This window comes from Mustela nigripes, chromosome 14 (assembly GCF_022355385.1).
Source record: "Mustela nigripes isolate SB6536 chromosome 14, MUSNIG.SB6536, whole genome shotgun sequence".
NCBI classification, from domain to species: domain Eukaryota; kingdom Metazoa; phylum Chordata; class Mammalia; order Carnivora; family Mustelidae; genus Mustela; species Mustela nigripes.
In genome coordinates this window covers 97,502,557-97,529,183 of record NC_081570.1, presented here as the reverse complement: position 1 = coordinate 97,529,183, position 26,627 = coordinate 97,502,557, and the positions used below count along the sequence as shown (strand labels likewise).

Below are 26,627 nucleotides of genomic sequence, written 5' to 3'. Positions count from 1 at the left end.
CCTTCCCACCAGCCCAACTGTACTCAGTCCAATTTCATGTATTAGTTAATCATAGATTTCAGATTCCAGGTGTTTGGAGTTGCTCAAAAATAGTTTAAACAATGATTTCTCATCTCTAAAATGGGAACTAAAGTGAGTTTTGAAGAGGTGAAGTGACATGCTTAAGATTTTCTAGTTAGTAAGTGATAGAACTGAATTTAGGACCCAATTTTTTTGACTTGTCTATTTTGCTCTTCATTTTTCACTTAAGCATACTTGGATTTTTAACTAAATAAGTAGATACTAAAATATTTTTTATTTCTTGTAAGTAACGGGCTTGAGTCTTAAACCTATAGTTAGCTGTGTATTTTGAAATCTTAATTTTTTTCTCTCCCATTTTTGCTCATAAAAAGCATAGAACATATTTTGCTCAAAAATTACTTTTAATTCTTATTAAGTAAATTTACGGCTTTAGTAATATTTTAAGATTTTGTAGAAAAAAGGAAAGGGAGGGTACCCAATCCCCCTAGCTCTTTTCTCTAGTGTCATTTAGTAACAGTATATACTCTTTTGTATTCACTTGTGAATCAGTCTTCCTTTCTCACATTTTTTCATCTTTGACCAACTGTCTACTTTCTGTCACAGGTAGTATCCCCAAATAAGACAACTAACTGTAATTTTCTGTGATGTCAGAAAGCTATTGGCGGGAATTTAAAATCCAAATCCTATTTGGTGGTAGGAGTGAGGAATTATTTGGGATTATACAGAGAACTCAAATAAACAAATCCTCTCATTTATCAGAGCAGCAACTTTAGGGACAGATACTTTCGTTTAACTTTAGGGTATGAAATTTTTGCATAACAAATACCATCTTTGTGATCGTGCAGAGTTACCATGTAATGGGCATTCAGTAAAATATTTGTTGAATGAAGTAATGCTCCTTTTATTGGAAATGGGTCCTCCTCCTGCTTCTCAAGTCCATTAATTGTAACCAGGTAACTTCAGTTGATTATTTCACAGGAGTGTTGCAGAGAGTTGATAGAGAAGGGCAAAATGGAAGAGTGTAGTATAATAGTGTATGTGAAGAGTTTGAGTTTGGGAATCTGACAAAGTGAACGTTTGAAAATTGGTTCTCACATACTAGTTTTGTGGCCTACGATAAGTAACCTATCTTAAGGCAAGCTGTTTTCTTCTCTGTAAAATGGACTTATGTATCTTCTTCACCGGTTTGTTTGAGGATTAAAATGAGATAGCATATATGATTCCTAGTAGACCTTTCTTGAGTAATGATTTTCTTCCCTCTTTCAGAGATTTTTTTTCCTTTTTGTGGGATTCTCTTGTAGTATACTACATTGTATTCTATGTCCAGTAATTTCTATCTCTAGTTTTGATATCTCAGAGTTATTGCCAGTATTTCAAGGAATGCATTAAATATTATTGTGAAAATGATAATGAGGATGGGGAGCACTTATTTTGTGTTCAGTACTGTGATGAGGCCCTTATATTTATTGTATTATTATTTTTTAAAATATGGTTTTTTAAAGGATTTATTTATTTATTTATTTGACAGAGAGAGAGAGAGAGAGAGAGATCAAAAGTAGGCAGAGAGGCAGGCAGAGAAAGAGAGGAGGAAGCAGGCTCCCTGCTGAGCAGAGAGCCCGATGCGGGACTCGATCCCAGGACCCTGAGATCATGACCCAAGCCGAAGGCAGCGGCTTAACCCACTGAGCCACCCAGGCGCCCTATTTATTGTATTATTTAATCCTTACAAGAGCTCTGTGAGGTAGATACTAGAATTAACATCTTAAGGTAAGAAAATGGAAGTTTAAAGAGATTAATGAGTGTTCCGGGAGACCTTAAGCAGTATGTTCTAGGGCTGGGACATTAAGCTAGGTCTCTCTAACTGTGAAGCACCTGGTGGTGTAGCACTCTCTACTGCCTCTACAATCCATCTATTTTGGGGTAATAGTAGTTAACATATATTGAGTATTTTTTATATTCTAGGACTATGTTAAGTGCTTTATGTGCTTTGTTTACTCTGCTCACTGATTTTATGAGGTACTGTTAATTCCCCCGTTTTACCAATGAGGAACAAGGTACAAAGAAATAAAGTTGCAAAAGGTAATCTTAGGGGAGGAAATACTAGGACAGGGATTCAAATTCAGCCAGCCATGCTTAAACGTGTTATGGAGGGTTGGGAGATTAAAGTAAGGCAGTGTTATAAACATACAGTGAGCTTTTTAGTCAGATTTTTATATGGAATGGGAAAGATACCCAGTAAGACTAAAAAATTTATTTTCAGAAAACAACTTTAGCCCTTTTCTTTAATATGATTACAAAAATATAAAACATTGTACTTGCTTTGATATGTATCCACCATGCTTTTTAAGAATTGAGGATATTACATTTCTTTCAGTTCTAAGTTACAATTCAACTGTGAGAATGATGGTAAGAATTTAAGTTTTGTGATAGAAGCAGCTAATTTTTTTGCATTAATGAGAACTTTCAGTAGTGATATAAATAAATGATGCTATTTGATAGTTGATTATATTTGCACATGTGAGGATTTTATTTTTATTTTGGTTTCAGGTGTAGAATTTATCTTTTTTTTTTTTTAAGATTTTATTTATTTATTTGACAGAGAGAGATCACAAGTAGGCAGAGAGGCAGGCAGAGAGAGAGGAAGGGAAGCAGGCCCCCTGCCGAGCAGAGAGCCCGATGCAGGACTCGATCGACTCAATCCCAGGACCCTGAGATCATGACCCGAGCCGAAGGCAGCGGCTCAACCCACTGAGCCACCCAGGCGCCCTCAGGTGTAGAATTTAGTGATTCCTCACTACCATAGGACATCCAGGGCTCATCATAACAAGTGCCCTCCTTAATACCCATCACCCATTTAGCCCAACCCTCAACCCTCAGTTTGTTCTCTATCATTAAGTCTCATGGTTTGCTTCCCTCTTTTTTTTTTTTTACTTTCCCGTGTGTTCATCTGTTTTGTTTCCTAAATTCCACATGAGTGAAATCATATGGTATGTCTTTCCCTGATTGATTTACTTTACTTAGCATGGTAGACTCTAGCTGCATCCACATCACTGCAAATGGCAAGATTTCATTCTTTTTGATGGCTGAGTAATAATATTCCATTGTGTGTGTGTGTGTGTTTGTGTGTCTACACACCACATTTTCTTTATCCATTCATGACTCAATCAGTGGACACTTGGGCTCTGAGGAGGATTTAATTGATAGTGTCATGCATTAATTTAGATACAGTTAGAATGACTTTTTTTTTTTTTTTTTAAAGACAGTTAAATATATCTTCCTCTGTAGACTTACATACTTCTCTTTATGCTTGCTCTCACAGTTTGGTATGTGAGAGCTTTCCTTAATCACAGATGTGGTTTGGCTTTTTTTCTGTAAAAGAACTCATGTCAATAAAATTTAGCTTTTGCACTGTAGGGAAATATTCAAAATGTTACTTCCTGATTATGTTCTCTGTGGGAAAGCTAAAACAGCCAATCAGGAATGGAAAGATTGTGAAAACTTTAGACACTTTTTTTTTTGAGATATAATTGACATATAACATTGTGTAAGGTATACAATGGACTGATTTGATACATTTATATTGCAAAGACATTGACTTTTAATTAATGTTTTTATTTTTATTTTTTTAAGATTTTATTTATTTGAGAGAGAGAAAATGGTGGGGGGTAGAGGGAGAAACAGACTCCCTTCTGACCAGGGAGCCCAACATGGACCCCATCCCAGGACCCTGAGATAAAACCTGAGCCTAAGGCAGATGCTAATGACTGAGTCACCCAGGCACCCTGATTAATGTTTTTAATTCAAGGCAAGGCAACGTTGATATTCTCATAGTGCAAGAAGGGCTAACATACTGTAATGACCTGTAACAACTTTGAATATGTATGCCACTTTAAATTAGTTGTCATCATAATAACTCAAAGGTAAATTTTGTTTATTCATTGAAATTCATAAGCTGGTATGACACAAAGTACTCTAAAATTTCTCTATAAACAAAGGTGAGCTCTCTATATCAGCCTTAGATAAGAATCAAAATTAGAAAAACAGAATTAGTGAGGAGATAGATTGACATTTATTTCATATTTTAAATTTCTATTATGTTGAAATATGAGATTACAATCAATTTAAGTTCCTTTCATTTCCTTGTATCGTGGTTTTTCTGATGGGCCCGTGTTGGATTATTTGATTGGATGATTCTCATATAAATGAGTGTGGAATAAAACCCACAGAGACTTGGCCATGTTAGAAATACCATTGGTAAGCCGATAGTAATATATAAAATGTGTTACAATCAAGGCAGCTCCTTCTTGGTGTTAATTTCAGTGGCAGATCTAGGTCACAATTCATCTTCTGCATACCAAATACCTCCTCTGAAGCTTAAAATAACAGATCTATTCAGAGATAGTTTCTTTTTTTTTTCCTGTGAAAATGCTAAAACATTTAGCAGAGGGTAATTAGATGACTTTTAAAATTGGTCTAACCTTTGTTATTTAATAGCATTAACATTTAGTTGCTTGGGAGAATTGCCTAAATTACCAATTTTTAACATGGGAAATGCATTTAATTTTATTTGGTAAGAAATAAATGACTGTTATAAGTGTTTTAACAAAATCTCAATGATTTAGTTGTATATAGAATAAAAGATGGACTGCTTTTTTCTCTTTCCAGTTTAAGCAATCCGATTACATGTATATTTTGCTATATGGTCTCAGTTGAATCACAAGTGATGTTTGCAAATGAAGGGTTTTCTTTTTGTTTAAAAATGGATATTAAACAGAATGGAAGCCATTTGGTATCTGTATACTTTAAAGTCTCTGACTTATACTTTTAAATATTTTCTTTAGAAATTTTTCATAACTTGCAATATTTAGTGATTTGAAATGATTTTGTATAGAATACTGTATCTATTATGTTTGCATATTATACCACATAAATTATTTACTGTAAATTTTACTGAATTTGTTATTCCCAGGTGTAGTCATAGGATCAATTGTAGTGTCTTTCTTAACACTGAATTACTTGAATGATGTCAGAAATACTGTTATTGGGGGGAAAATTTCATTAAATACCACACTGAACTTGAAAGGTTGTTCAGGATATACCTGATATTTATTCCTAAATATTTCTTGCTAGATATGTTTTTGAACCAGTAAATAAAAATGTTATTCTACTTTGGGTTTGTAAATACATGATAATCCCTTAAAAATTAAAAATAAATTTTTATTTATAAAAGTAATATGTATTTATTGTAGAAAATTAGAAAATACAGATAAGCAAAAAAGAAAATATCTAGTTATTTATAATCCTACCACCCTAGATAACTACCATTAACACTTTGATATGTATTTCTTCAGGTACTTTCCTGTGTAATACATATACAAAACATGTGTAGATCAGTCAGACTTTTTCCTCTCTTTAGGTCCTTTGCTTCTCCCTGGAATATTTTTCCCTAGAAAACATGCCTGGCTTGTCTTAATATTTAGGGCTCAGCCTTAAAGTTACCTCCCAAAGAGAGGTTTCCTCAGCATCTAGAGTAGCTTACTGATGCTTTGCTTTTCTTGTTAAACTAGATTATAAAATCCAAGAGAATGAGGATTATGTCTGTCTGAGCATCATATCCCTAGTGCCCAGAAATGTCCCTGGTATTTAGTGGGTACTTAATAAATGTTTGAGTGCTTAATGTTACAAACATGGGATCATATTATAAACACATTAGATGCAGAAAGAAAGGTAAGATCTATATTTCTGACCTTAGATTGCTTACAGTCTAGAGGAAAGGTAAAAAATTAGATTTGTGATAACATAGAATATTAAGTTTTGTGATAGGCCAGTACAGTGCTAAGGAAGCACGGGGTGGGAAAGCTATCTAAACTGGGTAGGAATGAATTGTTAGAGAATGCTTCCTGGAAGATTGGCAGTGTAAGCATTTTATAACCTTGTAATTCATTAGTTCTTTTCATTTGTAATATAACTTGTAATGGCTGGGTGGTATTTTGTCAGTATGTAAGTACCAGAATGTAATCAACATCCTGTTACTTAGGATAGACATTTAAGGGGGAGTCCCTGAATTTAACTGTCATGGATATTTTTGTGTATCTTCAGTTATTTTCTGAGGTAATTTTTACTTGGGAGTGGAATTTCTAGGTCTGATAATTTAAAATATTTTCAAGGCTTTTGATGTACATATCCATTTTGGTGGGTGCCAAATTGCCCTCTGTGGAATTTGTACCAATTTATAGTTCCAACAACAGTATACGAGAAGGCCAAAAAAGAAAAATCATGCTAATTTGGTAGGCAGAATCGTGTCTTACAGCTTAATTTGCTGTTGTTTGATTTAGCTGTATGCATTATAGCAAAATATGATAAGCTTCAGTTTAGATTTTACAGTGGTTACTGAACAAATATTCCATACAGGATGGCAGAAATGGACTTACTTGGATATTTCCTTTACTTTGTTGTTGTATTAAATTACATGCTTACATATTCATTGTCTACTTTTTAGCATAGTTTTCAGCCCCGAATATTACTGTATTTTAAGATTTTTATCTCAGTCATTTTATAAACATGTAAGTTGTCATGGCAAATTCAGAGAAACTGAGAATAGGCCATTTAATTTGAGGTCAAGTACCGTAAGAAGTTTCTATGTTGACACTAGGCCTAGCAACTAACTTCTTTTTAATTATTGTGGCCAGAAACACCAGATGAAAATGGTAAAACCCAGAGAGCTGATGATTTTGTCTTGAAGAAAATAAAGAAGAAAAAGAAAAAGAAACACCGAGAAGATATGCGAGGAAGACGCCTTAAAATGTACAATAAGGAAGTACAAACCGTCTGTGCTGGCCTGACCCGCATCAGTAAGGAAATCCTCACCCAAGGACAAATAAATAGCACTTCAGGAGTTAATAAGGAGTCCTTCAGGTATCTGAAAGATGAACAGCTGTGCCGATTAAATTTGGGCATGCAAGAATATCGGGTACCCCAGGGAGTACAAACACCTTTTATGACTCACCAGGAACATTCTATTCGTAGAAATTTCTTAAAAACAGGTACTAAATTTAGCAACTTTATTCATGAGGAACACCAGTCCAATGGTGGTGCACTTGTCCTTCATGCTTACATGGATGAACTCTCATTTTTGTCTCCAATGGAGATGGAGAGATTTTCCGAGGAGTTTCTTGCTTTGACATTCAGTGAAAATGAGAAAAATGCTGCTTACTATGCTTTAGCAATAGTGCATGGAGCGGCTGCTTATCTCCCAGACTTCTTGGACTACTTTGCTTTTAATTTTCCCAACACTCCTGTGAAAATGGAGATTCTGGGCAAGAAAGATATTGAAACAACCACCATTTCAAATTTTCACACTCAGGTAAGATAAAATCATTGTTAAATTGTTACGTAAATATAGTTTCTTGACAGTATTAACCTCATTCTGTTTCATTTGCACATACCAGCACATTTTTTGATAAAAACTCATGGTAAACATGATTCAAATCATTAGTTTATTGCTCTAGTTGAAATATCTTAATTGCTGCAGTTCTTTGGGATGTAACTTGTTACTTTGCTTGGTCTAAGAAACGCTTTATACATGTTAGACATCATTACAAGTCTTTATGGAAAACCAGCTTGAAAACTAATCCAGTCTTTCAGAAATCAGGTACTATTAGTATAGAAGATGTGACTTAGATTTGTGGCGTCAAGGTAACTTTAAGACTGACTTTTGTCATAATAAACACATGAGGGCATTGGCCTGTTTATTTGCCAGGATTTTGCTGTTTTTGTTTCTTACAGTAACTTGTTGGCAGTCTATCCCAGAAACATACCCCATTTACGTGACTTGGAAGTGTCACTAGGAAGACCGCCATAGCCTCTGCTCCTTCTGCCTATGCACTGTTGTAGGTGAAGACCTTTTCTAAAGCCTTGCTTGGGCAGCTAGGCTTAAGTCAGCAGGGAAATCTCTCCTTCCTAAGCAGTGGTTTTTAACCAGGCATTTTTTTTAATGAGTTACTTTAGGGCACAGAAAGAAGTTAATAACATATCCTAGCCACTTCCTTGCTTCCTTTTCTTACAAAGGATAATAAACATGAATGGTCAGCTGTAACTTGGTATCACAGATATAAATTCAAAACCAGTTTAGTGGAGAATATTTTACTTTTTAGAGATACGTGATTATAATAACCTGTTTTTTCAGGTTATCTAATAATTTGCTGCCATTCTTTTCCTAAGATTTTTTTTCTTTTTTTAGGTATATAGACTGTTGCATAATAAGACTCTCAGCTGCCTGCATTATAGTGGTTTCAGGCCACGTGGATTTATTTGCAACCTCCTCTAACTTAAATCTTTTTAATGATTCTTACCATCCTTGCCTCCAGTGAGGGGAGTATCCAGTTTAGATTTATGAGCTTCAGAATTTCTCTAATTGAAGTTCTCTCTGCAGTAGAGAGAGCAGGAGCAGCCAATCTGGAGAGGTCGCAAGATGGGGCTGCCCAAGATGTTGGAACACGATGTGCAATAAAGGGCTTCGTCTTGGATTTTGGCCTTGTTACCACAATCAGGTACCGAAGTGCTGACTTTTGTAGTAGATTTTCTTTTTTCTTTTACTTTTTATTATTTTTTTTAAGGAGTTTTGCCCTTTGAAGGTTAAGAATCCTATTTTTATAAATATCACAGAGAAGGGGCTGAAAACAGTCTTCCTGATATAGGCCATAATCCCTGTAAGTCCCTATTTAACAAAGAAGGGTATTGCTGAGAGCAGAATTAACATGCTTCATCACTTTTTTAGTTGCAAAAATGCAGCAAATTTTCTCTTCTGACCCATAGACCAACAAGCATATCTGAGAAATAAGCCAGAAGTACGGGTGAAAAAAGTCTTGGTTTTGTTGTGGTGACTTTTTAACTTTTATGTCAGTTAGTCTATAATAGATCAAGCTCATTTGTCAATAGTACGCAATCTAAACAGCTAGTAAAAGAAGGTATCTTTAAATATTCCCTGCTGATTTTTGTCCTCCAAATAATTTTTTTAAATGGAGCTGAAATTTAAATGACTGTACCAACAACTTACCTTGAGATTTACTTTGAGATTTATTAAAAAACCTCTTCTTAAGACAATAGGAGATCATTATTAAATTAGATACCTTTAAGCCTTCAACCAGATAAGAATATTGAGGACTAATGACTAAATCCTGTGCTGTGGTAATCCTGGAACTTACTATTTTATTTATGAATTTTCAGTTGTTGGAGAAATATGGGGTGGGTATGGAGGTCGAAGTAGTCCATGAAACTTTAAAGTTGCACCTGTCAAATATTTGGCAGATGTTAGTATGGAGGCTAATGCAGTAGTTGACATTGAGTTAGCAGTTCATGGTTTATAGAAATAGTTCCACATTTGTAACTGAATGTTTGAAACAACCTATGGTGTAGGTAAGCAATTTTATCTCTGTTTTCCTTGAAGAAACGCTGAAGTTTGGAGATGTTCATTGTTATCCAAGGTCATGTAGCTAGTAAGTAGAAGTCAGGGTGCTAACCTCGGCTACCTGAACAATATGCCTAACATTTTGGAAGAGACAAATGCTTTTATTTGTCTAACACTGTCATTGGTGAAATTAAAATAATCTTAAACACAATATGAGAAGGCTATTAATTTTTAGCAAATACCTTTATATTGTCGGGAATTAAGTGAATACCTTAAATATTTTGGACTTCGTTGTTTAATGAAGTCTTTTGAAGTTCTGTTAAGCCTGTAAAGAAACTGAAGAAACTTTTTCTTTTTAAAGATTTTTATTTATTTGACAGAGAGAGACAGTGGGAACAGGAACACAAGCAGGACGAGTGGGAGAGGGAGAAGCAGGCTTCCCACCAAGCAGGGAGCCTGATGGTGGGGCTTGATCCCGGTATGCTGAGCCAAAGGTTGACATTTAACAACTGAGCCCCCCAGGTGCCCCAAACTGAAGAAACTTTTGTTACCTTAGACAGTTTTTGGAAGTTATTTATAGTTTAAATATGTAGCCATAATAATCATTCGTGATTGTTATTTCAAGATAGTTTATTTAGCGAACAGTTATTTTTCATTTATTTATATATTTATTTATTTAAAGATTTTATTTATTCATTTGACAGAGATCACAAGTAGGCAGAGAGGCAGGCAGAGAGAGAGGGGGCTCCTTGCTGAACAGAGAGCTCAACGCAGGGCTTGATCCCAGGACCCTTAGACCACGACCCAAGCCGAAGGCAGAGGTCCAACCCACTGAGCCACCCACGCGCCCCTTTTATTTATTTTTTAAAGATTTATTTATTTGAGAGAAAGAGAGTGAGTGAGCATGCAGCAGGGAGGGGCAGAGGAAGAGGGAAAGAGAATCCCAAGCAGACTCTGCAGAGTCCCATGCAGGGCCTCATCCCAGGACCCTGAGATCGCGACCTGGGCTATAACCAAGAGCTGTACGCTTAATTGACTGTGCCGCCTGGTGTCCCTCAGTAAACCATGTACTGGACGTTTTGTTCTAAAACGCACTTATTGATGAGCTCAGTTTGGTGGAGGAGATGAATAGGGCATCAATTATAATACAGTTTGCCCAAGTATTATGCATAGGGGAAGCCTTGTAATAGAGGGAGCACAGTTTGCGGTGTTACCTAACAGACTTGAGGTGATTAAAAAGGGCAGTTTAAAGCATGTGATGCTTGAGTAGAGTCTTAAAAGGAGATTAGTTCTTAGCTAAATAAGGGCATTTTAAGCAAAGGAAAAAACAGCCTATGCAAACACACAGAGGCCTTAGAGAATGTGGTACTTCTAGGGAGCTGCACCTAGCCTGACATGGCAAGAGTACATGGTGACTATTGAGGGAGTTAAGACGAGATGAAAAAATCAAGATTGTGAAGAGCTTCATATGACATACCAAAAGAAAGTTAGTACTTTTTCCTAAAGGTAATGGAGAAGTCATTGATGAATTTTAATGGGAGAGTACTATCAGGTTATGTTTGCCAAGTTTACATAGGAATGTGAAGGCTGGGATTGAGGACAAAAATGAGATTGGGGGCAAGAAGACTGTTACATTACTATGGTAACCAAGTCAGAAATTATCTCTGTCAAAACTGATACACTAGAGAGGAAGGGATGAAGTTTGAGAAATAATTAGAAGATGGGATTAATTGCAGTTGGTGAGGGAGAAGGATAGAGTCTTAAAATATGGTTTGGACAATTGGGCAGATGGTGGTGCTGGTCACAGAGTTAACACAGGGTTGAAAAAGCTGGTTTCTAGGGATGAAAGGCATTGGCGAAGAGTTCAGTTTGAGATAAGTTGTGTTGGAAAGTACCTGTGAAGACTGAAGGTTAGAAACATCTATTAGGTAGTTGAAAAATATGAATCTAAGACTGGGGGATGTGTGTAGGCTGGAAATGCAGCAGTTAGATCCATTAGCATATAGGTGATGCAGGCACAGCATTAGAGTGGTAAAGAGATGAAGCTAAGAATGGAATCCTGTGATGTTCCCCACATGTAAGTATGAGGAAAAGAGAAAGAAGGAGATCAAAAAGAAAGAGTTAGAAGGAAGATTAGGATACAAATTTTCTAGGTTTTTAGAATGATGGAGTAATTAAGAATCATGTTTCAGGAGAGATCAAGTAAGATAAGGATGGGAAAATGTGAAGTTGCTCAATTAGGAATTTAATTGGAAACCAGTGCTTATCAAGACCAGTGCTTTGCAAACCATGGCTAAATATTGTGAGTTATGGGGCTTTTTTAGAAGCATACTACTTTCCTGTGTATGAACTTGGCATTCAGACCTCTGCCCACGTCTTCTGAATCAGAATCTGCATTTTAACAAGATTTGCAGGTGATTCATATACACAGTAAGGTTTGGGAAGCACTACTTTAGAACTTAATCTGCACTAGTCAAAGGAAGTAAATTGTAGGTTTGTTTTGTGCAAGAAAATTATATCTTCTATTTTTATATTTTTAAATTGTTGTAGTTTCAAAGTAGGATGCACAAAGAAGTGTTTTTTGTTTTTTCTTTTTGCATTCTATAAAACTCAAATATTCTAACACCGAAGAAGGTGTTCATTTCATGATAAATATCAGTTGAAGCACCAAGCTCATCCTCAAATTTGATTACTTTCAGCAGTTGATTCAGGGTAACTTTGTAAAGTTGGGTTTCTTTCTTTCTTTTTTTTTTTAAGATTTTATTTACTTATTTGGCAGACAGAGATCACAAGTAGGCAGAGAGGCAGGTAGAGAGAAAGAGGGGGAAACAGGCTCCCTGCTGAGCAAGGAGCCCAATGTGGGGCTTGATTCCCAAGGCAGAGGCTTTAACCCACTGAGCTACCCAGGTGCCGCTAAAGTTGGGTTTCTAATCTAAAGAACTACATATATATTGACACATACATATGCATGGTATTTTCATAATTTTGTAGGATTATTCAGATCTAATTAAGTTTTATTTATTTATTAAAAGATTTTATTTATTTATTTGACAGAGATCACAAATAGGCAGAGAGGCAGGCAGAGAGAGGAAGGGAAGCAGGCCCCCTGCTGAGCAGAGATCCCGATGCGGGACTCATCCAAGGACCCTGAGATCATGACCTGAGCCGAAGGCAGTGGCTTAACCCACTGAGCCACCCAGTAGCCCCTCTAATTAAGTTCTAAATAACCATTGGCTAAATAACAATTTTGACCAAGAAGTTTAAGTGTTTGTGGAATCTTTGGGTTGATTAATGAAGAAAAAAATTAGTGTCCACTTAGAAATATATTTCTCCCTATATATGTTTATATATATAAGTATAATTTATTACTTTTTTGCTTAAGTGCTATGTCTAGTAATTATAATAGTCTTCCATCTTATGGACTAACAGGATTTTAGAGTAGGTGGGGGCCTTTCCAAGCCTTCATTTTATGGATAAGGAAGGTCACATTTTGGTTATGACCTTCCCAAGATTAAATAGTGGCAGATCTTCAAAGAGAAATTGTTTTTTTTTCTTCTGTCTCTGAGTGGAATTAAATCCTATAGTTGAGGTTAGCAAGTTTTAATGTGTATATAAATGCAGATTTTTATTTTACAGGTCTGGGTTGGGGTTTTATAGTCTGCATTTCTGATGAGTTTCCAGGTGGTGCTGATACTCCTGGTCATGAGCCATCAATGGCTGTAGACTGTAAATTCTGTACAGGAATTGCAAGCCAAAGCAACAAGAAGAAACACTAAAACACTAAAAACATAATGAAATTAAATTATTAGTTGTTTTAAATGTTGCCATCTTAAATTATTTTCACCTTAGAGCAACTAGGTAATTGAAGGGTGTATATGGAAAAGTAGGATGTGTGTATGTATGTGCTGGGGAAAGAGGCAGTTGATTAAAAAGCTTGCCTACCATTATAAGATTTGTTTTCTTTAGGGGCGCCTGGGTGGCTCAGTGGGTTAAGCCGCTGCCTTCGGCTCAGGTCATGATCTCAGAGTCCTGGGATCGAGTCCCGCATCGGGCTCTCTGCTCAGCGGAGAGCCTGCTTCCCTCTCTCTCTCTCTGCCTGCCTCTCCATCTACTTGTGATTTCTCTCTGTCAAATAAATAAATAAAATATTTAAAAAAAAAGAAAGAAAAAAAAAAAGATTTGTTTTCTTTATCTGGCAAATGTGCATATTTTAAGTTCTGTTTAAAAAAAATTCTGTATATATACAGTGTTGAAGTCTTTCACTGAGGCTCGTAGATCTTTATTTAGGTGGTGGTAGAAATTCTCATAAATATTACTTTTATTAGTATAAAATGGTAATGTCTTCTGCTCCAGAGAAAATCAGCAAGTGTTATTTCTTCATTGTGTGTTGTGACAAGCCCTAAAATGGGTTTATTAGGTGCTCCTCATCTTTGATCAATAAAATCAACATTATGGTGATTGGGTAGTACTGATTAGGAGAGCTGAACTAGAAGAGTGCTTTGTAGCTGTTAAATAACTGAGAAACTATTTGTGAACATCAGTGTGTTATGTAAAAGGAGAAATAAATGCTTTAAGTAGCTGGCTTTATAAAATAAATCAGGATAGGAATGGTAGGTTTGGATCTTTTTTTCCTTCTCATTCTAAGTACATCTTACTGCTTTTTCAGTGTATGTTTTAAAGTGGGAATGCCTTTCTAGTCACAGATCACAAGGTTAGGAAGATTGCTGGCTAGCTTTTTTCTTTCTGTTTTTTAAACAATCAATTTGAATAAGCTTCTTCCTAAAACATGAGTTCTGTAGAATAATTACCCCTGGACTCAGTTGTGTGTGTGTGGAGGGGGGCATGTCCATATAGTGTATTTCTAGCTTGGTGTTCTTCTAAGTGTTGTTTCTGTGTGTGTGTGTTTAAGAATTTCTTTTTTAGATTAGTTTTAGGTTCATGGCAAAATTGAGGAGAAGGTACAGAGATTTCCTGCATATTGTCTGACCCCCCATCTGTGCACAGCCTTCCTCATTATCAACATCAACCCCCCTAACCCCCCACCTGTGGTACATTTATTACAAGTGATAAACCTGTGTTGATTCCTCAATCACCCAAAGTCCATACTTCACATAGTTCACTCTTCATGGTGTACTTCTGTGGGTTTGGACTAATGTATAATGACATGTACCGATTTTTATGGGAGTACACAGAATATTTTCTCATCTTAAAAATTCTCTGTGCTCTGCCTCTTCATCCTTTTCCTTCCTCTCCCAAACCATGGCAAACTCTGTGATCTTTTTACTGTCTCCATAGTTTTGCCTTTTCCAGAATGTAAAATAGTTGGAATCAAATAGTATGTAGCCTTTTCAGATTGGCTACTTTGACTTAATAATATCCCTTTAAGGCCCTTCCATGTCGTTTCATGTATTGATAGCTCTTTCTTTTCTTTCTTTTTTTTAAATAATATGCTGTTGTCTGGATATACTACTGTTACCCATTTACCTACTGAAGGACATCTTGGTTGTTTCCAAATTTGGGCAGTTATGAATAAAACTGCTGTCTTCCAAGTTTTTAACTGACTTATGACTGTCCTTTTTAAAAAGTATTGAAAAGTAAAATGTATTTGGAGCACAGTTAAACTTCCTTCACAATTGGTACAGGATAATTGTGAAGGCAATTGATACACGATAACTGTGAAGTTGTTTCTTTTTTTTCTTTTTGAAGATTTTATTTGGGTGGGGGTACATGCATTCAAATGAGTGGGGGATGGGCAGGGGGGAGAATCCCAAGTGACTCCCTGCTGAGTGTGGAGCCCCACAGGGCTCAATGCCAGGACCCAGACAGAGATCATGACCCAAGCCTAAGCCAAGAGTTGGGTGCTTAACTGACTAAGCCACCCAGGTTCCCCATGAAGTTACTTCTAATCTTAAAGGTTTATATATTTACAGAACAGTGTGTATTTTCAAATGTAATTGCTTGAACTTTTATAGCTATAAATTATAAGAATTTTTTTTTAATGCATGCAAAGCTAACTACTACTTTCTTATAGGCATTTTCTCTCTTGATTCTACAGTCCTTTTCCCCTCCCTGTTTGCCTTCTGATTTTGATAATGATGGAGTTTTCTCTGGCATTTTGTCTTTTGCTTCCATGGCAGCCTTACTTTTTTCTGTTCCTTAGTCTCTACTTACCTTCCTCCAGTCCTCTTAATACTCCTCTACTCAACTTGTTCTTTGCTTTTGAGTGTCATTTCCAGGCCAGAGATTTTCAGATTTGCCAGATCCTGAGAATGATTGGGGGTTGCTGGTTGGATCCAAATACATATTTGGAATCTCAGGTTCCTCTACTGGAAATTGTGATTAGGTCTGGAGTGAGGCCTGAGATAAATACCTCAAGTGATTCAAATCCTATGAGCAGGCAAATTTAAGAAACTTTGAAAATATATACCATCTAACATTACTGTATTTTCCTTCGTTTGACCTGTAGATCATCCTTTTAGAATTTCATAGAAATCATAAACTAATGGCTCTTAGAGATAACCTTGTCTAATCTCTACGTAGCACAAATGTTTTAGAAAATCACTTGTAGGCTGATAATTATTCAAGTGCTTGTCTGTTCTTAAGGTTTCATAAGGTTCCCAGTGGGCCCTCAACATTGTGTGGGAAGCTTGCTGCTTATCTTTGGTTAAATGCTTGTTTGCTCTTCATGAAGACTATTCACACTCTATCTGTATACATCTTTTCTGTATTCCTGCCTATTAAAATAGAAAAGAAATCCCACCTCCTCCTCAAAAGCTGATTTTTCACCTGCGTTCTAGATTCCACTCCCTAGTTTTCTTAGGATTGTCACAAAATATGCTAAACAAAATTACTGTTTTACTATTTTTAGGTTATATAATTCATTGGCATTAAGTGCATTCACAGTGTTATATACAACCACCACCATTATCCTTTTCTACAACTTTTTCATCATCTGAAACAAACTGCACCCATTTGCTTAGGATCTTTATGCGTCCCCACCCCTGTAATTTTTCCCTCTCCATTCCCATTAAAAAGTACAAATTGTAGTAAGTGAATGCTTTGTTTCCTTCATTTACAATAAAATCTAAGCTTTTTTTTCTCTACAGAAGTAAATCTTTCTTCTGAATTTGTGGTTTATTATTTTTGTGCACCTTCTAATATTTTGCTCTGCATGTATGAACATACAGACTATATAAAACTATTTTGTGGGATTTAACACTTTATAAATAGGATTTTATATATATCATTCTACAGATTGCTTCACTTGAGTGAGCATTGCTTTAGAGAATTGTGTTGATACACGTAACTCTAGTTCATTCATTTTAACTATTTTTGGCATTTTGTTCTGTGATTTTATCACTATTCTCCTGTTCTTGTTTATAGTTTTGTAATATTACAGTATTATAATAGGATATTATGTAGAGCTATCCCCTATACATCCCATGTATCCTATACCTGTTTGTGCTGGAATTTCTGTTTGCCTTTTTCTCATGTCCTGGGGTTCCATGACTATTCTGTTGACTGAACTCAGTGATTCAAATGAGATTTTACGTGTTTAAAGTCTTTATCCTACATTTTTTGTATAGTTCAGACAGGTGTGGCATTCTTGGTTGGAGATCATGTTTTTGAGATTTAGGAAGGCATTTCCTTGAGATTTATGAAGGCAAAGTGTTTTTATTTAAGCTCCTTGTATTGCTCATGAGAATTCCAGTATCATAATGATTCCTGATGTTCGTAGGTTTTTTTTTTTAAATCTCTTTGGAAACTCATTTTAAAACCTCTTTATTATAGAATTTCAGAATACTGAGGATAATGTATGTTGAGTTTTTTTTTTAATTGGGTTTTGTTTTTTAATTTATTATGAAATATTTCAGACATACATAGAGGTATAGAGTTCTAAACACCTATGTTTTAACCACTTCGCCCAAGAAATAAAATGTTACTGATAAAACTGAAGACCACCTCCAACCCACTTGATTTTCTCAGGTTTTATTGGTCTGAATTGTTTTGTATTTGAAACGTATTGCATATCCTTTTGTTTGGGTAAGTTTTCTTGTTTTTAAAATTTTTTTTAAAAAATTATTATTTATTTATTATTTCTTTGTTAATGTCCTTACTTTAGTGTTCATTGTTCTTTTTCCCTGAAACTTATTAGGATATTAGACTTCCTGACAGAATCTCTAAATTTTTCCGGTCACTCCTTTTATTTTTCTTTGTCTTTTTATTCTGCTTTCTGGGGAGATTTAACTATCTTCTTTTCCTCCTGTTGATTTATTTCAACTGTAATGTTTTGAATTTAAGATCTTGTTCTTTTTTTTAATTTAAATAACTTATTTCATGCATGCAATCTCATCTTTCATCTCTTTGATGGTATTAATAATTGTTTTGAAATTTTCTTGTAATTTGTTTCATCACGTTCTTTTTTGTTTTAATCTTGTTTATTTATTCTCTTCAGATGTCTGGTGATCTGTTTGTATTGAGATAAATGTTAATACAAAACTGATTAGCAACTGCGGACACATAGGTGGACACATAGGTGGGATTGGCCATTTGATGACTGGGTAGGGAATCTGGCCAAATCATTGTAAGAAAAGTTCCAAATATTAACATTTAGAGATCTTTTTTCTGGGGCTCTTAATTTCTACATTTAAGACTACCACATTTTTCCAGGGAATAGAGTAAGTTATATCTCTGTTTGCTAGAATTCTTGGAGTTGAACTGTGGAAGTAGGTAGGTGTTTAATATATGGAATTTTACTTAATTGTCTGTTGTCAGTATAATGGTCTTTCATATTTGTGCCTGGTATCTTTGTTTTCCATATCTCTTTGGTTCACTTACTCTACAAGATAGGGGAAGAGTGTGGGCTGGGGTAGGGAGTGGGGAACGTAAGCAGAGGGATCTAACTAATTCTTATATACATTTTTAACCCATCTTCTTTGTTTTAGTTCCATGCTTTGTTTCCCCCCTTCTGCTTAGCTTTTCCATGATTCTGTATCACAAACTGACTTTTGGTTATCTTCTACATGGTACTCAGTATTCAAAGTTCTCAATTGGCTAATTCCCCTGTATACTTTTCCCCTCGTAAAAAATGGTTTGCTAACTTGTATATGTCATTTTTTAACTTCTGTTCTTTTTGATCTTCTGGGATTCATAGCCTTTCTGTTTTACTCTCACTTGAGTGGGTTTTGATAAGGAATAGACATAAATCTTTTGTTTAGTTTACCATGTTTAAATGGCCATTCTCTTCACCTTTTCACCTTTACCAGATTCTCCCATTAACATTAAGATGTCACACAAAAGAAGATTTAGGTGGAAATACATATTTTTGGATTAAGGAGAACCGACATCCAAATGATAAAAAAGAAAAGCAGTGGTGGAGGAGTGCCCTATCAGATACCAGTACATTCTAAAGATTTAGTGATTAAATAAGTGTATATTAGTTTTTGAACATTATTCAGTGAAACAGAAAAGTAAGTCTAGAAACAGGCCCAATTACATATAGGCAGTTGATATTTAAAAATGATAGTACCTCGGTTGGGTTATGGACATTGGGAGGGTATGTGAAATGGTGAGTGCTGTGAAGTCCGTAAGCCTGACAGTTCACAAACCTCTGCCCCAGGGACAAATAATACATTATATATTAATAAAAATAATAAATAAAATGATAGTACCTTAAATCATTGATGGCAGAGAGATGATAGTGTTGGGACATCAGGGTATTTATCTATAATTCATCTTAGTATCCATATCCCTGGATACCAAGATAAATTCCGAATGAGATCAAAGATTTTTTTTTTTCTTAAGATTTTATTTATTTATTTGACAGAGAGAGATCACAAGTAAGCAGAGAGGCAGGCAGAGAGAGAGGAAGGGAAGCAGGCTCCCTGCTGAGCAGAGAGCCCAATGCAGGACTCGATCCCAGGACCCCGAGATCATGACCTGAGCCGAAGGCAGCGGCTTAACCCACTGAGCCACCCAGGCGCCCCGAGATCAAAGATTTAAATGTGGAAAATGGAGACATTAATGTAATAGAAGAAAACATGGAAGAATTCTTTCATAACTTTGTAGTTCAAAAGGTCTTTTTGACTATGACCAAAACAAAATAAAAATCACTGTCAACGTAGTCAAAAGGCAAGTTGTGAAAAATTGTATACAATTCATACAGAGGATTAACCTTCCTAAATTATTAAGGGCTCTAGAAGTAGATAAGAGAAATCGATAATAGTAGCCCAATTTAAATATAAGCAGGCATCTTGAATGGATAGTTCATAGAAAAAGAAATACAAAAGGCCCTTTAATTCTCTTATTTGAAAAGATGCACAGCTTCATTCCTAAGAAAGTGAAATTAAAACTACTAAAATGGTAGTTTTTACTTACCAAATGAGTAAAAATCCAAAAGTTTGATAACAGTTGATTAGGCTGTGGGGCAACATATATTTTCTTACAGTGCTAGCGGGATTGGAAGTTTATAGAGCCCTATTGAGGGTTACTTAGTCTTTCTATTTAAGAAAATTCTCTCTTGCTCTTATTTTCTCCTCTTACTACCAACCTTTTTTATTTTCACAGCCTGATTTCTTGAAAGAATTGTTTACATTTGCTGTCCACATTTTCTCATCTCTCTTCAGACCACCGATTTTGTTTCTGCCCTCATACTTCTCTGAAAAACCTCTCTTGCCAAGGTTACCAGGGGGCATTTTTCATCTTCATCTCACTGAAATCTCTGAATACATTTTGACCAAACTTCTTGAAATACTTTATTTTAATTTTTATTATACTGTGCTGTCTTGGTTTTCTTCTTAACCTCACTGACCACTTGACAACTGCTTTACATTCTTTTTTGTCAGCTTTTCTTCTCCTTTGGTGCTTTTCAAATTGGATCTTCCTAGGCAAAGATGCGTGCTCTTTGAACTCTATATATGTTCTGTAGCCAATGACTAGCGTTTATTATTTTTTTTTAAAGATTTTATTTATTTATTTGACAGAGAAATTACAAGTACACTGAGAGGCAGGCAGAGAGAGAGAGAAGGAAGCAGGCTTCCTGCTGAGCAGAGAGCCCGATGCGGGACTCGATCCCAGGACTCTGAGATCATGACCTGAGCCGAAGGCAGCGGCTTAACCCACTGAGCCACCCAGGCGCCCCCAATGACTAGCATTTATATCCTCAGTCTAAACCACTTGATTTCAGACCGAGCTGCCCTTTTGACATACCCACTTGAGTGTTACAGAGTACTTTGTATTGGTTCCAATTGCTCCTGTAACAAATTACCATAAACATAGGATCTTAAAACGATACAAACTTAGCTTCTTACTGTTCTAAAGGCTCTGAGGGAGAATCTGCATTTTGTTGGGTTTTTGCCTATTTCAGCTCTGGTTGCCTTCTCTATTTCCTAGTTTGGGGCTCCTTCCTCAGTCTGCAAAGTACATCACTCCACTCTCTGCTTCCATTATTATATTGCCTTCTCTGTACTTCTCCCTGTGCTTCCTCCTTATAAGAACGCCTGTGATTACGTGGGCTTACCTGGATAGACTAGGCTACTCTCCCCATTTCAAGATTCTTAATTTATTCACAACAATTTTTTTTTTTTTTTGCCATGTAAGATGATGTTCATAGGTTTCAGGGATTAGGACCAAGATATCTTTGGGGGCCATTATTCAGCCCACCACACAATTGAAGCTCATCATGTTCAGACTTTAAGATATTACCTTCCCACCCAAACCTGGTAGTCCTCCCATAGAAAGAGTGGTTTCTCTGTCTCCTTGCAAAAGTCAGAATCTGGTAAACATCTTTGACATTCCTTTCTCTGCCCTATCATATCCAGTCTGTCTCCAAGTCCTGGCAATTTTATCTCCTGGATATTTTTGGTTTTTTCTTTCCTTTTTTTTTTTTTTTTAAAGATTTTATTTATTGGACAGAGATCACAAGTAGGCAGAGAGTCAGGCAGAGAGAGAGGGGGAAGCAGGCTCCCTGCTGAGCAGAGAGCCCAATGCAGGGCTTGATCCCAGGACCCTGAGATCATGACCTGAGCCAAAGGCAGAGGCTTAACCCACTGAGCCACCCAGGCGCCCCTCCCCTCCTGGATATGTTCAGATCTTTTTTTCTTTATCATTTCTGATCATCTCCACTGTTAATAACTTAGTTTATCATTTCTTATTTGGATATTACAGAAGCCCAAGTCCCTTTCAGTACCCCTGAGAAAATGAAACAAATACAAAATACCAAGCCCCCTCTGCCCTAAAAAGACAAAGGCAAGTTGATAACTTTCCTTTTACTACTTTAGATCCTTTAGTGATTTCCCGAATATTTAATGTAGTCTTAAGGGCTCTCCTAATCCAACTACAGCTCATTTGTCTGGCCTCATCCTTATTTTTTTCTTTTGCTTTCTGTGTTTAGCATCATTACATTAGCTTTCTTTTAGACCTTGGAAAGGGTGATTCTTAAGAGGTTTTGTTTCCTTTAAACTTGTTTTATAGATTTCAATTCCATGTTACTTCGAGGAAAACTTTATTCTCTAAATCAGGATCTCTTGTTCTCTTTCACAGTGTCTTACTCATTCCATACTGAGGACTTGTCACAGCTTATAATTAAATATTTGCTTAGATTAGTGTCTGCTTCTCCCTACTAGACTGTAAGCTTCCAGGGGCTAAGAGTGGGTCTGGTTTGCTCTGTCTGTGGTTAGGACAGTGTCTGACATGTAATTTATAGTAAATTTTCAGGGAATCATACTGACTTTCCCATAGTTCCTTTTTTAAAATTATATGAGCATACTTTTCTACTTCAGTCTTTTCAAGTTAAATACTTTAATTTCTTCAACTTTTTCTGATTTATCTGGTTTTCAAGTCACTAATCATCTTAACTGTTTCCTTTGCATATGCTCCAGTTACAGATTTTTTTAAAGCTCAGAGCAGGAGCTAATACTAAGATGTCATCTGTGCAATATGGAGTATTGTCTAACTTAGTATAGAAAATACAGGCATACTTTGGGGATACTACAGTTTTGATTCCAGACCACCACAATAAAGCGAGTCAGATGAATTTCTTGGTGTATATAAAAGTTATGTTTGGGGGTACCTGGGTGGCTCAGTGGGTTAAGCCTCTGCCTTAGGCTCAGGTCGTGATTTCAGGGTCCTGGGATTAAGCCCGGCATTGGGCTCTCTGCTGAGTAGGGAGCCTGCTTCCCCCTCTCTCTCTGCCTACTTGGGATCTCTCTCTCTCTCTCTGTCAAATAAATAAAATCTTAAAAAAAAAAAAAAAAGTTACGTTTGCACTGTACTGCATAATCTGTTAAGTTGGCAATAGCGGTATGTCTAAAGAAACAATGCATATACCGTAATTTAAAAAAATACTGCTAAAAAATGCTAACTACCATCATCTGCTTTTGGCAAGTCAGTCTTTTTGCGGATGGAGGGTCTTATCTCCATGTTGATATCTGCTGACTGGTCAGAGTGGCGGTTGCTGAAGGTTGGGTGGCTTTGACAATTTCTTAAGACAGCAATGAAATTTGCCACTTTAATTGATTCTTTCACAAACAATATCTCTGTAGCATGTGGTGCTGTTTGATAGCATTTTACTAAAAATACAGAACCCAGGTTTATGAAAATATAACTTCTTTCAGAGTTGGAGTTAGTCCTCTCAAGCCCTGCTGTTGCTTTATCAGCTAAGTTCATGTAATATTCTAAATCCTTTGTTGTTATTTCAACAATCTTCAAGCATTTTCACCAGGAGTAGATTCCATCTCAAGAAACCACTTTTTTTGCTCATCCATCGGAAGCAGCTCCTCACCAACTTAAGTGTTACTGTGAGATTGTAGTAATTCAGTCCCATCTTCACTTCCCAGCTCCACTTCTACTTAAAGTTCATTTGCTGTTTCCACCACATCTGTAGCTACTTCCTCCCCTGAAGTCTAGAACCCCTCAAAGTCACCCATGAGAGTTGGGTTCAACTTCTTCCAGACTCCTGCTAACGTTGATATTTTGATCTCTTCTATGAATCACGAATGTTCTTAGTGACATCTAGCAATGATGAAAACTTTCCAGAAGGTTTTCCGTTTACTTTGCCCAGACCCATCAGAGGAATCACTGTTTGCGGCAGCTATATATAGCCTTACAAATAAAGACTTGACAGTTGAAATGACTCCTTGATCCATAGGCTCCAGAAGAGATGTTGTGTTGGCAGGCATGAAAATAATAGTAATCTTGTACATCTGTGTCAGAGCTCTTGGGTAACTAGGTGCATTGCCAGTGGACAGTGATATTTTGAAAGGAATTTTTTTCTCTGAGCAGTAGGTCTCAGCAGTGGGCTTCAGATATTCAGTTAACGATACCGTGCAAGCGGATGTGCTGTCGTCCAGACTTTGTTGTTCCATTTACAGAGCACAGGCGGAAGAGATTTAGCATAGTTCTTGTGGACCCTGGGATTTTTGGAATGGTAAGTAAGTACTGGTTTCAGCTTAGAGTCACCAGCTACCTATCCTTTGATAAGAAAGTTTGCTTGTCCCTTAAAGCTTTGAAGCCAGGCACTGACTTCTCTAGCTATGAAAGTCCTAGATGGCATTTTCTTTCAATATAAGGCTATTTTGACTGCGTTGGAAATTTGTTGTTTAGTGTAGTTACCTTCATTCATGATCTGAGCTGGATCTTCTGGAGAACTTCCTGCAGCTTCTACATTAGCACTTGCTGCTCTACCTTGTGCTTTTCTGTTACAGATATGGCTTATTTCCTTAAATCTCATGAACCAACAACTTCTGTTGATGGTTAGCTTCAGACTTTTCCTTCTGCAGCTTTGCCACCTCTCTCAACCTTCATGGAATTGATAAGAGTTGGGCCTTGCTCTGATTAGGCTTTGGCTTAAAGGAATGTTGTGGCTGGTTTGGTCTAACTACATCACTAAAACTTTCTTCAGATCAGCCATACTGCTCTTTCTTATTTGTATCTTTCATGTGGTTGCACTTTTAATTACCTTGAAGAAATTTTCCTTTATTCACAAGTTGGCTATTTGGTGCAAGATGTCTGGTTTTGGGCCTGTCTTGGCCATTGACATGCCTTCCTCATAAGCTTAATCATTTCTGGCTTTTGATTTAAAATGAGAGACATGTGAATCTTCCTTTGACTTAAACAGAGACCATTGTAGGGTTATTAACTGGCCTAATTTAAGTTTTGTTTTGTCTCAGGAAATAGGGCCTAAACCTGAGGAGGAGGGAGAGAGATGGGGGAATAGCCAGGCAATAAAGCAGTCAGTACACATGGCAATTTTTATTAAGGTCGCTGTCTTATGTGGGTACAGTTTGTGGTGTCCCAAAACAATTTTAGTAGTAACATCAAAGAGCACTGATTATCATAACAAATAACAATAATAATGAAAAAGTTTGAAATACAGTGAGAATTACCAAAATATGACACAGAGACTGTGACAATGAAGAGCTAATGTTAGAAAAATGGTGCTGATAGACTTGCTCTTGTCAGGGTTGCCTCAGACCTTCAATTTGTAAAAAAATGCAGCTACCTGTGAAGCATAATATATGTGGAATGCCATAAAGTGAAATGCAATAAAATGATGAATGCCAGTATACAAGATACAAGAGACGACATAGGCTAAACCACCATAACAAAGAGATGTCACATACAGTTGCTGGAACAAAATAAAAGTTACCCTCTTGAGTAACAAGTCTGGAGGTTAAGTGGCTTGGTTCTGTCCCATGTCATCCAGGATTCTCTTTTCCTTCTGTCTTTTAAGTTTTGCCAGCCCCTTTGGTGGTAGTGTCTGTGTATTTGAACCTGGCTCTCAAGAGACAGAAAGAAGTGGAGAGCAAGCTGCTTACTTATAGAGGCTTGCTTCGGAAATTGCATATGTAACTTACACTAACGTCTCATTGGCCAGAACTTAGTTCCAGACCACAATTGGCTGCCAAGGATCCTAGCTTATTGGCTATATGCCCAGGAAGTTCTGTTTCTAAAAAGAAGGGTAGAATTAGTAGTTTGCTTGTTTGGCATTGGCATCACACAGTTGGTACATGTTGCATTTCTGGTCATAAATGCTGTCTATCTTCTAACTTGTGCTGTTAATTATTTAAATGCATTACAAACAGTAGCATTTATGAACGTTTTTTACACAGGTGATAGATACTGTTAGTCAGCTTTGCTATTACTACTGTTTTAATGTCTGTTCCATTCTTTCTAGACACAGGATAAGTTATAAATTTATAATACATATTTTTAAATAAATAAATCAACAATTTCCTCTTTTTAGGTTAGCTTTCTCTAAGTAGGAAAGGATGGTTTATATTAATTCATGTCGCATATTAATTATCCCAGGTGCTTGCATTTTAAGTCATTTTCAAGTTAAGTGGTATTGATTAAATTACTGCTTATAGTTCAGGTAACTTCAAGCATTGTGATATAAAAATATTCTGCTTACTTTGTATGTAAAATTTAAAGTAGTGTGAATTCTTTCAAATTAATAATGCATTAAGAGTTGCATTATCGGGCGCCTGGGTGGCTCAGTGGGTTAAGCCACTGCCTTCGGCTCAGGTCATGATCCCAGGGTCCTGGGATCGAGTCCCGCATCGGGCTCTCTGCTCAGCGGGGAGCCTGCTTCCTCCTCTCTCTCTCTGCCTGCCTCTCTGCCTACTTGTGATCTCTCTCTGTCAAATAAATAAATAAATTCTAAAAAAAAAAAAAAAAAAAAAAAAGAGTTGCATTATCTTGGGGTGCCTGGGTGGTTCAGTGGGTTGGGGCCTCTGCCTTCGGCTAGGGTCATGATTCTGGAGTCCTGGGATCGAGCCCTGCATCAGGCTCTCTGTTCAGCAGGGAGCCTGCTATCCTTCCTCTCTCTCTCTGCCTGCCTCTCTGCCTACTCGTGATCTCTGTCAAAAAAAAAAAAAAAAATCTAAAAAAAGAGTTGCATAATCTGAAAGCTAGCAAAAGTGGCATGTGGCAGTGTACTTTTTCATTTTTCAGGATTAGTCTTGAGTTTTTTAAGCTTTAAATTGTGATGTATCTCTAGGATAGTTCTCACATAAAATTCCACTCCTGTGTTTTTGAAAGTCCATCTTGGTAAAAGGAACTTCTGATAATTGGGAATAGTTGGGAGATTTGTAGGGGGACTGATCCCTGAAAGCATGTGATTCCCAGAACTGGTATTGAAGGTTAATGAATCTGCTTTAGTTGTTTTAGGGTGCTTAGCCTAGAAAGGTTAGAATAATGC

The 26,627-nt window shown here is 36.5% G+C and overlaps 1 protein-coding gene across 1 annotated transcript in view; it reads left to right on the top strand.

Moving 5' to 3' along the window:
• Nucleotides 1-26,627, top strand: part of RSBN1 (round spermatid basic protein 1) — a 49,428-nt gene that overhangs the window by 5,275 nt on the left and 17,526 nt on the right. The window contains exon 2 of the mRNA XM_059375790.1: nucleotides 6,711-7,384. Within this exon, the coding sequence (XP_059231773.1) occupies nucleotides 6,711-7,384 (674 nt within the window). The remainder of the gene's footprint in view (nucleotides 1-6,710; nucleotides 7,385-26,627) is intronic.